The 13,765-nt window shown below is 37.6% G+C and overlaps 1 protein-coding gene across 1 annotated transcript in view; it reads right to left on the bottom strand.

Annotated features, from left to right (window-relative positions):
- The window catches only part of ITIH2 (inter-alpha-trypsin inhibitor heavy chain 2), a 72,706-nt gene that overhangs the window by 29,158 nt on the left and 29,783 nt on the right, over positions 1-13,765 (bottom strand). The window contains exons 7-11 of the mRNA XM_089653428.1: positions 13,598-13,705; positions 9,643-9,768; positions 7,899-8,015; positions 7,303-7,471; positions 3,061-3,186 (exon numbers count right to left, since the gene is read on the bottom strand). Coding sequence (XP_089509554.1) covers positions 3,061-3,186; positions 7,303-7,471; positions 7,899-8,015; positions 9,643-9,768; positions 13,598-13,705 — 646 coding nt within the window. The remainder of the gene's footprint in view (positions 1-3,060; positions 3,187-7,302; positions 7,472-7,898; positions 8,016-9,642; positions 9,769-13,597; positions 13,706-13,765) is intronic.

The following is a 13,765-nucleotide window of genomic DNA, read 5'->3' as shown; positions in this document are numbered from 1 at the left end:
CCTGCCCCCTGCTAATTGCCGATCTCCTCCACTCTTCCTACCACTCCATCCCCCCACAGCTTTTCCTCCTGTACCACTATCCCCTCCCTCCTAGATTGTAAGCTCCAAGGAGCAGGGCTCTCGAACCCCTCGTGTATCACACTGTATTGTTATTGTACTGTCTCTTGCATTGTCTCCCATTGTAATGTACAGCGCTGAGCAAACTGTTGCCGCTATATAAATACTGTATAATAATATTAATAATATTAATAATAATTGAAATAAAAATTGTGAGGACCATGCTTTTTCTGGTACTTTTTGTTAACATGCAATAATTTGCTAGAAAATTACTTAGAACCTCCAAACATTATATATTTTTTAAAGCAGAGACCCTAGAGAATAAATTAGGTTTTGCGATTTTTTTATGTCACATGGCATTTGCGCAGCAGATTTCCCAATGCAATTTCTTGGGAAAAAATACACTTTCCTGAATTTGAATGCAAAAGCAAAATAGATAACCCATTTTTTTTAATATAAAAGATGATGTTAAACATGTCACATGTTAAACATGTAAAAATTGCGTACGCCCGTGCAACAGCGACAAACGATGTAAAGGTTACTATCCTTAGGTGACGCTTTAGAAGCCTTTACAGAGGACATTTGGAGCTAGAATTAAGGATCATAACCTGATGTTCCTGGTGATACCTCGCATGTGTGGAACGATTGCTGTTTGCGTGCGTGCAGGACCGATGCATGCATTTGCCTTTGCTTGCAATCACGGGGGGACTGAGGTGCTTTAATTTTTTTTTTTTACACTGTCACTTTAACCATTTGATGCCCGACCTATGGCCAAATGGCATCCATAAAAATGTATTAGCTTTCCGGGAGGACGCCATATGGCGGCCTCCCGCACATGCGCAGTTTGCGCGCTTGCAGAGCCACGCAGCGGCACGATCTGTCACCGGCCGTGTACCTCGGACACGGCCGATGACAGATCTGAGTACCGGCCCCCGTTGCCGGTACCATGTGACCTGCTGTGACCAATCACAGCAGGTCACATGACAGTTGTATACAATGGATGGCTTCATTCATGCCATCCATTGTATACTAGTGTCTAGCTGTGAATGGTCACAGCTAATCACATGCACATGTCATGTGATTAGCTGTGGCCAAATCACAGCTAAGCACAAAAAAAAAAACCCTGAATGAATCAATGTCATTCAGGTAAATGCTTGCTTATAGCAAAGTAATTCTTTGCTATAAGCAAATTGTGTGAAAAAAAAAAATACTGATCACTTCCCCAAAGTAGTACAATGTTACTATGGTAACATTGTACTACTTTGGACATAGTGAAATATTAAAAAAAATCTATATATTTTTTTCACACTGTTACCAGTCAGTGTCCCTGATCACTGCCATGCCAGTTATATGATCACGCTGTACTGCACTGGTGACAGTATGTAAAAAAAAAATAGTGAAAATAATTTTTTTTATTTTTTCATTTTCCGAAAAATTATGACAAAAAAAATACAACTTCAAAAAACTTGCCATGCCTCTTATGAAGTACGTCGGACTGTCTACTTTGCAAAAAGTGGTCATTTGGGGATATCTGTACTATTCTGACATTCTTGGACCTCAAGAAATTAGATTGGCTGTCAGTACTTCAGGATTGATCAATATTCAGATATATACCATAGTTTGTGAACTCTATAACTTTCCTACAGACTAAAAAATACATCCTAATTTGGGTTATTTTCACCAAAGACATGTAGCAGAATACATCTCGGCCTAAATTTATGAAGAACAATTATTTATTTGCAAACTTTTCTAACAGAAACAAAGAAAAACGTGTTTCTTTTTCAAAGTTTTTGGTCTTTTTTGTTAATTTAGCAAAAAATAAAAACCCCCGCGATGATTAAATACCACCAAAAGAAAGCTCTAGTTGTGTGAAGAACATGATAAAATTTTAGTTTGGGTACAATGTTGTATGTCTGCGCAATTGTCATTCAAAGTGTGAGAGCGCTGAAACGTGAAAAATGGCCTGGGCAGGAAGGTGTAAAATTGCACGGTATTGAATTGGTTAAAAAAACTTTTTTTTGATCACGTTTATTGATGCCACAAAGAATGTAAACATCCCTTGTGACAGCAATAGGCATGTGACAGATATGAAGGAATTATGAAGGAATCTGGGGTCAATAAGACCTCAGATTAATCCTTTGCGCTAAAAGCATTCAGTGACACCAAGATCAGTGTGATTGAATTATTTTTTTTTTTTTTAAATGGCTTCAATTGTTTCTGAGTAACCTGGAAGTGATGTCAGGTCACCACTTCCGGTTTACTATGTACAATAGCTGAACAAAGCCAATCCTGTCTTTGTTTGGCTCCATGACTATCTGCATTGGGATTGGGACTCCCAGTGGGATGGGAAAGTGGCAGAAGCCGGGGGGGTTGCATCCTCTATTACAAGAAAGCTGACCATCGGCTGCAGATAACGATACTGGGATGAGGTCTGCAGCTGCAGACATCATCCTGGTACAACCATTTGAAGACCGGTAACATACCAGGTACGTTACTGGTCAGAAAGTGGTTAATGATCTTCAGAATCTTAGACAGTTTCAGTTCACCTAGATAGAAACTGTCAATATAAATGTGTTTAGTACAGGATTCAAAGCAATCCAGTTCAAATAAAAATTGTGATCATGAGGTGACATGTTTTCAAGGCAAAACTGCTTATTCACATGCGGACCATAAAATGATCTGTATTATGAATACAGTCCAGAATTGTCATCTTATGCATTCTTTATGCTAATAAAGGACAAACAGAAAACATGTCAAGTGTAAAAATAAACATTTTGACATCATCAATGGTTTTTCCTCACAGTAGGATTAAAATCATGGTCTTGGCAAATTCTGTATAGCACATTAACTCACAGATGTGAGTGTGGTTAGATACCACTAATTCCATAGAAGTAATAACTATATAGAACGACATAGAATGAAATTTGCTGATTACAGTGTTAAGGTCCAAGTATATGCACTTTGTACCTTATTTGCATGCTTACAATAATGCACTCATCTTACCTACAGTTGGATCCCCATCTGAAACCAGCACAATCAAAGAAACTGAGTTTGGTTCCAACAGTTTCTGCTCATTAGCTTCTTTCAGTATAAACATAGCTCTAAGAAGGGCTTCATTGATATTAGTACCTGTTAAAATATTAGCATTAAATATTACTTTGGCATATACACCTCAACAGTATACACTACATTTTATGACAGTTGATGTGTACTAAATAGTTACTAACGCATTAGATTCTCCTATTGTATATAAATCTTTTCTAAGCCCCCAACACGACTCTTAATTACTTTTGACATTTTTTCATGTACTATGCAGTAGTAAGATGTATACCAAGGAAATTCAGTCTTTCACTTTGCAAGTAATACATGGAGCTGAACTTATTCTCTCTTGAGAAGAGGAGATTAACAAGGGATCATCATATATACTAGGAGGAGTACAACTGGGGGAATCAAAGGTGGAGAAGGATCTGGTAGATCACAAACTTAATAATGGAATGCAATGCCAAGCTGCGGTTTCTAAAGCGAGCAAAATCCTGTCTTGTATTAAAAGAGGTATAGACTTCAGAGAAAGATATCATTTTACCCCAGTACAAATCATTAGTACGACCTCATCTTGGAATATCCGGTTCAGTTTTGGGCACCAATTCACAAACAGAACATTGGGGAACTGGAGAAAGTACACAGAAGTGCAACCAAACTGATACGAGGCATGGAGGAGATCAGCTATGAGGAAAGATTAGAGGAACTGAATTTATTCTCTCTTGAGAAGAGGAGATTAAGGGGGATATGATCAACATGTATAAATACATCAGTGGTTCATATAGTGAACTCGGTGTAGAGCTATTCACCCTGAGGTCATCACAGAGGACAAGGGGGCACTCTTTACATCTGGAGGAAAAGAAATTTAATAACTGTGAAGGTTTCTTCACAGTGAGAGCTGTGAAAATGTGGAATAGACTCCCTCAAGAGTTGGGAGTCAGCTCAGTGGATTGTTTTAAAAAAAGCCTGGATTCTTTCTTGGATACACAGAATATAACTGGATATTAACATTTATAGGTAAAGTTGTTCCAGGGAATATCCGATTTGCCTCTCAGGGGGATCAGGAAGGAATTTTTTCCCTGCAGGAGCAAATTGGATCATGCTTTGCTGGGTTTTTTCCTTCCTCTGGATCCACTGTGGGTATAGGATTATAACTATTTTTTTGGGTTGAACTGGTAGACTTGTCTTTTTTCAGCCAGACTAACTATGTAACTCATAATTTAAGGGTGCTTATAAAACACATCTGTACCTTAATCAAACCTAGCCTACCTTTAAACCACACAAATCACAATTTAAGTAATACTATCACTCCAATTTCACATGGTAATATAGAAATTAAATTGTATACCAAAATGTATGTTAAAACACCACATCAATCACTCTGTTGAACCTGAATTAAAAAATGAAGAATTGCTATCTTATATGTATAGCCTCATAGCTGTATGTCTGTAGAGTGAGATCTAGGGCACTGCTGCCAATGACTACTAGTCACACAAGATTTTGAGAGAGATACAATGCCTTGAAAAAGTGTTCATACCCCTTGAAAATTTCCACACTTTGTCATGTTACAACCAAAACACGTCAATGTATTTTATTGGGATTTTATATGATAGACCAACACAAACTGGCAGATGTGAAGTGGGAGGAAAATGATAAATGGTTTTAAAAAGTTTTTCCAAATAAATATCTGAAAAGTGTGGCGTGCATTTGTATTCAGCCCCCTTTACTCTGACACCCCTAACTAAAATCTAGTGGACCCAATTGCCTTCGGAAGTCACCTAATTAGAAAATAGAGTCCACCTGTGTATAATTCAATTTCAGTATAAATACAGCTGTTCTGTGAAGCCCTCAGAGGTTTGTTAGAGAACATTAGTGAACAAACAGCATCATGAAGGCCAAGGAACACACCAGACAGGTCAGGGATAAAATTGTGAAAAAGTTTAAATCAGGGTTAGGTTATAAAAAAATATCCCAAGCTTTGAACATCTCACGGAAAATGGAAGGAGTATGGCACAACTGCAAACCTACCAAGATATGGCCGTCTACCTAAACTGACAGTCTGGGCAAGGAGAGCATTAATCAGGAAAGCAGCCAAGAGGTCCATGGTAACTCTGGAGGAGCTGCAGAGATCTACAGCTCAGGTGGAAGAAATTGTCCACAGGACGACTATTAGTCGTGCACTCCACAAATCTAACCTTTATGGAAGAGTGGCAAGAAAAAAGGAATTATTGAAAGAAAGCCATAAAATGTCCCGTTTTCAGTTTGCGAGAAGCCATGTGGGGGACACAGCAAACATGTGGAAGAAGGTGCTGTAGTCTGATGAGACCAAAATGTAACTTTCTGGCCTAAAAGCAAATTGCGTGGTGGAAAACTAACACTGCACATCACCCTGAACACACCATCCCCACCGTGAAACATGGTGGTGGTAGCATCATGTTGTGGGGATGATTTTCTTCAGCAGGGACATGGAGGCTGGAAAGAGTTGATTGGAAGATGGATGGAGCCAAATACAGGGTAATCTTAGAATAAAACCTGTTAGAGTCTGCAAAAAATTTGAGACTGAGGCAGAGAGTCACCTTCCAGCAGGACAACAACCCTAAACATACAGGGAGTGCTACAATGGAATGGTTTAGATCAAAACATATTCATGTGTTAGAATGGCCCAGTCAAAGTCCAGACCTAAATCCAATTGACAATCTGTGGCAAGACTTGAAAATTGCTGTTCACAGACGCTCTCCATCCAATCTGACATAGTTTTAGCTATTTTGCAAAGAAGAATGGGCAAAAATTTCACTCTCTAGATGTGCAAAGCTGGTAGAGACATATAAAGACTTGCAGCTGTAATTGCAGCGAAGGGTGGGTCTACAAAGTATTGACTCAGGGTGGCTGAAGACAAATGCATGCCAAACTTTTCAGATATTTATTTGTAAATAATTTTGAAAACCATTTATCATTTTTCTTTCACCTCACAATTGTGTGCCACCCATGCTGGGTTGCTGAGGCCTATTGCAGCATCTTAAGTTACCTATTCCAGGATTGTGTGTCAATACAGGTGTAGCTCGAACGCCACGGTTAACGTAATTTTCGATTTACGAATGAAAATCCATTGAAAATAATGCCTCGGTTTACAAAGTTTTTTTGCAATACGAAGAGTTTATAGCGTCGGCCCCATGCCTTTAAAGTGCACTTTATAAAGAGTTTTGAACAAACAAGACTTTTTTTTACTTTTTTTCTGATTTTCTGACCTCTGGAATGGATTAATTGGTTTTCAATGCATTTACAATTTTTTTTGTAATCATGTCTCTGTACAGTATTTATGCCTTGAAAGTGCACTTTTTAAAGAGTTTTGAACAGATAAGAATTTTTTTTTACGTTTTTCTGATTTTCTGACCTCCGGAACAGATGAATTGGTTTTCAATGCATTCCTATGGGAAACCGCAGAACTCATTACATTCGTAAACCAAGGTACACTTGTATATGCTTGTTTGATGTGGGAACACATTAGGATGCATACAGCAGCTGTCAGGTGTTGTTATATTTATTATTCAGTGGGATTGTTTTTACAGATTGTTGGTTTTAGGTGGCAGCGCATAAGTATTATTTTATAATCTGTTAAGTGCAAAAAATAAGCATTTCATATAAAAATTGTTTAAAGTTAAACTATAGGCAAAACTTTTTTAATTTTGGACAGAGCAAAGGAGGGTTATAACCTCTTTCATAACTTTTATTTTGCCATCTGTGTCCCATTCCGGAAATTTCCCTTCACTTCTTGTCCCGTAACCAAACAGGAAGTGAGAGGAAATCCCTGCAAATTAAGGGATCCCTTGGGGACCGCCAGGTCAAGAGAACTAGTGTCCCTATTGGAAGACTATTACTTTTCTGGCAGCAACCCAAAATTTGGGATTTTCTTTTACTTTCAATGATAATGGTAAACAGGACAAATAGAAAGAGTGAATCTCCCTAATGGGGGCACAGACAGCAATAAAAACTGACGGGTTATAATCCCTCATCACTTTATCAAAAATTGGAAAAACGCCTTTAGTTACACTATAAACTTTAATTTAATGGAACCCGACCTCTTTGAAGCACACTTTAGGCACATTAATAAATTCCAATATATCTGACAAGACGGATTACTCCCTCTTGCATGTTTTAAGTTTGGATTACATTTGTTGACCACAGAATTCCTATAGTGCAAACTTTTACCTCCAATAGCCTGTATATTCTGAACATATTTCTTGGCGCTATCTTTCTCTGTGGGGTTTGCATAAACCAGCTCATCCTTCCAGCACCGAATATTGTGGTTGAAGTCAACAATACCAAATTGGTCATCAGGACGAAGGTCATCCAAAATTGCTTTCATTGCTTCAACTGTCTGAAAAAACACAAGAAAAAGGTATAAAACCATAGTTTAAAAGTAAATTCCATGATATTCTATTTCAGATGGGTAGGAGGATGGTGTGGGGATTGAATTACACCCTGCCCTTATATCCTTCAGCTACTATGCTGGTGGGATTTCCTTGCTGTAAGGTGTGAAATAGCTCCCTTCCAATTAACCACTTAATAAAACTGGTGACATCTTAGATCTTTTCACCTTTCCAGTGGTGGAGGTGGGCAGTCCTTACTTCTGTGCTCATGTATTGTGTATGAGTAACTTTCAGTGCAGTAGTATCATGAGACCATGCTGGTGTGATTATGTCCTGGCATGTGTTTTTTTTTTCTTTTTTATTAAGTTGTAGTTCTGCTTTACAAACATGAGATTTACTAAATGTATTCTGGGTTAGGATGTGTCCTACATTTACCTGTTTCATCTTAATTCCCCACATGGAACCACTGACATCAATAACAAATAAAATATTCTTCGGGAGTGGAGGCTGATTTTCTGGAGCAAAGAAGTGAAGAAAATATCCATTGAATACCTAATATAGAGAAATAATAGAAATGTTGTGTTAGCAGGTACCATTGTGTGCTGTGACATGATCTTCACACTTTTTTCTCTAGCCCCTTTTATCAGATTTTTGGCCCCAAATACCTCAATATATTTAAAATGTTACTAACCCTACAACAGTAAAATCAGTCTGTGTATGCAGTAAAGCTATACTCACTGTGGAACCTAAGGGGTTAATCCTCTGCATTGTGTAAAAATGCTGCTAGATCCTAACTTCTCTGATCCTCCCCTTATTCCAGTGTCTACCTCTTATCTCCTGACAAGACATATCGTGTGGAGTCACTCTGCACATGCTCAGTTTGGTGGGTATTGCTAGAGAGTTTTTTTTTTGGGAGAGTGCATGTGATCAGCACAGGGCCAATCAGCACATCCAAACAGAGGTCAGGGGTCCTGCATCCTCCTAGAGCAAAAAGAAAACTCCTCCTGCAAGCTTTAACATGTGCTCTTCTGGACACTGATAGAAGTCACAAGACTACTCTAACTGCTGATGAGAAAAGGTATTTAGCAGTTTATATTTACTAAAATAGTTGCACTTCCATGTTCTGTGTACTGTGGGAGACTAGATATCCTGAATGCAGGGTCCTGGGTTTAGTAACACTTTAATATTCTTTTTTTTATTTCTCAAGATATTATATATTTCTGATAGAAAATAAATAGAAAAGGCATAGTACTGTCACAAAGGCGCAGGTAAGGTGTTAAAGGTCTGCTAAAACAAAAGTCTGCTAAGACAAGTTTGATAAAACAAGTGCAGGGCTAGTTTTCTAAAGATGATTTAAATGAAAACTTGAAAGCATTTGCTTGTTTTTGATCCCTCAATGTAGTAAATCAGAAGAGTGACCCCCCCTCAAGGAGCTCCATGGCTGCTCTCAATGTAGATTACTGCAGTTACAGATTTCATCTGCAGTGCTGCCATCAGGTGAAATCACGTATTGGGGTAAAACCATAAAGTACATATTTCATTATGTTAGGATCCAATCTGCCAAGTACAAAAAAAGCATCTAATTGGATTACTGATATTGCACATTAAGGTGTTCTAGGAATTGGGAATGCCTTCGTATTACAAACTGGAGGGCCCCTAAAAGGATTTTTTAAAATAGTTTTTTCCTCTAAGTCAGCAACAAAAAATAATCTCTTTGCATTTTACGTTATGGGTAGGAGCTGGCACAGTTTTGGAAGCAAGCAGGGTTCATTTTTCCCAGTTCAGGACAAATATTACTATTGGTGCCCTCATTGTTTTCACTAAAGCTGAAGGAGATGTGCCAATATATTTGGTTCTCCTAATACTTGTTCAACAAATCACTGGTACGATACTCATACAAATTATAGATAAAACATTATTTGAACACAAAATCTCAGGGCATCCGTGTCTGTTTGTTTTAAACTTTGTGTTGACACTAAATTTTTCCAATTGCGGGTGTAAAGATTAGGGTTTTTCAACAGTTTGCTCGATGTTTGAACATTTTATGAATTATGTTTAAATTACACATGGAAGGCCTAAAGAGAGCTTAGGTTGTTAAATACTTTTCGAACAACTGACCGTCTCCCAAACTTAATACATATGGAGAGATCAAACTTTCTTCTCAGTTTTAGAATGCTACCTGGAGCTGACTGGCTTGATCCCTGTTGACATCATATTTGATGCTGAGTCTTCCATCCACTGCAGTAGTTGGACAGGTGGGGCACTCACGCTGCTCATCCACAGTTGGTCTGAAGGATATGTGAGCCTGTGGCAGTGTAAAATGTAATTATTAAAAGTAGTAACAAAAACAGAAAACCAGAAAGAATGCCAACTTAGATCATCTGCTTTTTATATCTTTAATTGCATGCTTGTTATACAGACTTAGGTTATCATACCTTACAATTTAGATGACGTATAAATATATGTTAAACTCAAAATTTCACAGTAAATTATATATTCAATTATATAAAGAAGAAGTTATACTTTGTACAAAATGAAATAATTTATTAATAACCAACTGAAAAAAAAACAGATTCAAAAATGGTTCTCCATCCTGAAGATTTCTATACATACTCAAATGAAAAAAATATACAGCATGTAATTGTCAATTGTAAAATGTTACACATAGATTCTGAGTGAATTAAGTTTGCCTTTCCCAGTTTCACTTTGGAGTTTAAACTTGAGTAATTTCTTTCAGCCAAAACCTGATGGATAGTAACAATATCCAAGAAAAAAACAGAGGTTTGAAGCCCAATTCTCAGCTGGATCATTACCGGACATTGTGGATACTTCAAACCTACTGGGCTATACAAGAAAGTCCACCAAATGGGTTTCTTGTTTTCTGGAGCCCAGTGAGAAAGCAGGTTACATGGGTTTTGTGAAAACTATTTCAGGACTTAAAAGATGGGCATTTATTAAAATTCAATAAAAAATGAATGTCAGACAAAGAAAAACATAGGGATTTGACTGGAATGTATCAATTCTGTCACACAGTAAGGCAATGCTAAATGGGAACAGTGAATCAGATTTTGAGACAAATTTACTACAAGGTTTCAACTTAAGTAGACCTTCACCCAGACTCTCAAAAATAAGGTAAAGACAACTTTAAAAATGTGGAAAGGCATTAATAAATATAAAATGTCTGTTTACTGCAAGCCTTAAATACTTTCACTTTCCTTATCTCCATTGTTTTTCTCCGGGGGGATGGGGCATATTTAGAAATGGCAAAGGATTCTCTTGCCCTTCAAGTGGATTCCTGGAGTTGTATTCGCCCCTCTTTGATGACACCCATAAACAGTAGTAGGATAAATAAATTAAAAAAATCTTTCGAGATTTAATTAATTAATTAAATGACCTGTATCTGCTTCCTTGAACATGTGATTTTACATGTCATCTGCAGGACTAAAACATAAAATTTGCCCCTCAAGATCTTGCAAGATTTCACAATGTACAGACAACATCTCCCTGGAAGGCACTGGTGATGTAACCTTCCAAAGGAGCATCTTTGAAGCCCTGGCTATGTCACCATTGCCTCAACACCCAGTAAGAGGGATTCTATTATATGTAAGTAACCAAATAAATAAATATGTAATTAAAAAAAATACTTGCAAATGTTTTATCAAACAGCAAATGTTTTTTTTCAAGGTGCACGCACAAGTGATTTTCAGTCTAGGAGGGAAAAGGTCTATATCTATATCTTAAAGTAGAACTATAGGCAAACTTTTTTTTTCATTTTGGTTACAGTAAGGGAGAGTTATAACTCTTGCAGGGGCGGACTGACCAATTGGAAACTCGGGCACTGCCCGAGGGTCCGGGGTCAGTAGGGGGCCCCATGAGATGCCCCTGGTACCTTTTTCATAGGCTTTTTTGAGTTGGGGCAAGGACACAGGGGCCCCATGATCCCCTATTCCCCGGGGGCCCCATGAGTTGTCAGTCCGCCCCTGAACTCTTGTCTATTTATTTTTTGTCATCTGCGACCCATTGATTAGATTTACCTTCACTTCCTGTCCCATAGCTGAAAAAGGAAGTAAGAAAATCTCTGAAAATTAAGGGAATTCCTTGGGGCCCTCCAGTCACCAGAAATAGTGTCCCCGTTGGAAAATTTCCCCTCTATTACTTTTCTGGGGACAACCCAAAATTTTAAGTTTCTTTTTCTTTCACTTTCAATGATAATGGTAAACAAGACAAATTGAGAGGCTGAATCTTCCTTACAGATGCACAAACAGCAATAAAAACAGGTGTTCTAACCTCTCTCAGCTCTATTCAAAACAAAGAAAATTTGCATTTAGTTATACTCTAAATGATAAAATTCTACCTCAGCTGCTCTAAAGTTGCACTGTGATGAAAACAAATCTGACCCTGCCCACATCTTAATTGTACATTTGTCTCAGAAACTTTGCTAACCTGGTACATCTGGCTGCCCAGTATTATAGGTGCATGGGTCACAAATACTTGTTTGCATAGACTTTGCCATGAGAGGCAGTCTGGTTTGCTTTTAATTGTGTCAATAATTTGTTATGTACTTTTAATTTTTAACAGTCTACTATAAACTGAACATTTTTAAATCATTGTCTCAGGGTTTTACAGCACTTTAAATAGTTGTTTGCCTTAATAATGCAGTTATTGTATATTTACTTGAATGGCCAAATACTAAGTAAAGTTTAAATACAGTGCTAGATTAACTCCTGATGATGGCTGATTGAGATATTTATTATCTTGGGAGGACATCATATGACGTCGCACCTCACGAGCACCCCGCGGGATGTACTCTGGCACAATTTGTCACCGGCTGTGACCACCAGACACGGCCGATGACAGATCATTACACCAGCCCACTGCCAGTATCATGTGATTGCTGTGACCAATCACTGCAGATCACATGACAGTTGTAAACAATGAATGGCTTCCTTACATGCCATTCATTGCTTACAACTGTGCTGCTAGCTGTCATTGGTCACAGTGGTCACACGTACAGACTGGGCCAATCACAGCCCATCTGTAGCATGTGACCAGTTGTGGCCAATCACAGCTGATCACAACAAAAACTACTAAGGGCCGGTTCACACGACAAAAAATGCACTCCGGATGCTATCCAGATATGTTTTTGCTTACAGTTCACACCACACTCCATTCCGGTGCGTTTTTGATGCATTTTGATGTGTTCCAGTATGGGTCTGTGCAGCAAAACTGACTGGTACTGACTGCACTGGTGTGAACAAGGGCAATTGGAATACATGGAAAACACTGTGCATGCATTTTTGATGCAGAAAAAAAAATGCACTGAACTGCATCTGGTGTGATAATTGCTTGCTTATACCAATGAAATTCACTGGTATAAGCAATCATAATGTGAAAAAAAAACCCCCGATCACTTGCCCAGAGTAGTACAATGTTACTATGATAACATAGTCATAGGGTCACGTGGGTAGCTCTGGTCACAGGGGTAGAAAAATAATCATACATTTAAAAAAAAAAAAAGTAATAAAAAATATAAAATTAAAAAAAATTAAGAAAATGTAAAAAATTTATAATTTATTATTTTTTTTACATTCTTTTGTCAGTCAGTGTCCCTGATCACCACCACACCAGTTATATGATGCTGTACTGGTGACAGTATGCAGTATTTTTACTGTCCTGGCGTTTTCGGGCCTCAAGAAATGAGAGCTGTCAGTACATCAGGATTAATCAATTTTTAGATATACACCATAGTTTGTGGACTCTATAACTTTCCCACCAACTAAATAATAAACACTGATTTGGGTTTTTTCATCAAAGAAATGTAGCAGAATAAATTTTGCCCTAAATTTGAGTAGAAAGATTATTTATTTGCAAAACAAAACATATAAAACATACATTTTTTCATTTCATTGATAGCGCACAAAATAAAAAAACCCAGTGGTGATTTAAAACCACCAAAATAAATCTCTATTTGTGTGAAAAAAAATCTAAAAATTTCATATGGGTACAGTAGTGCATGACCACGCAATTGTCATTCAAAGTGTGACAGGGCTGAAAGCTGAAAATTGGCCTGAGCAGGAAGGAGGTAAAATTGCCCAGAAGGCAAGTGATTAAAAGAATATGAATGCTGATATTACCTTTTTATCATTCTTGTCAACTTTAATGAGATTAGAAAATTTATCTGCAACTGGTTTCACCACATTAACAGTGCCGATACCTTCTGGCTCTAAGATATAGATATCCACCTAAAAAAAAAAATAATAATAATATAAACCAAAATAATTTCCACATATTACCAGTTAGCT

Source organism: Staurois parvus, unplaced genomic scaffold (genome assembly GCF_062004578.1).
Source record: "Staurois parvus isolate SC_StPar_1 unplaced genomic scaffold, SC_StPar_1.0 ptg000712l, whole genome shotgun sequence".
Lineage (NCBI taxonomy): Eukaryota > Metazoa > Chordata > Amphibia > Anura > Ranidae > Staurois > Staurois parvus.
Note: the sequence above shows the minus strand (reverse complement) of the source record. Positions and strands in the feature narration are given on the sequence as shown.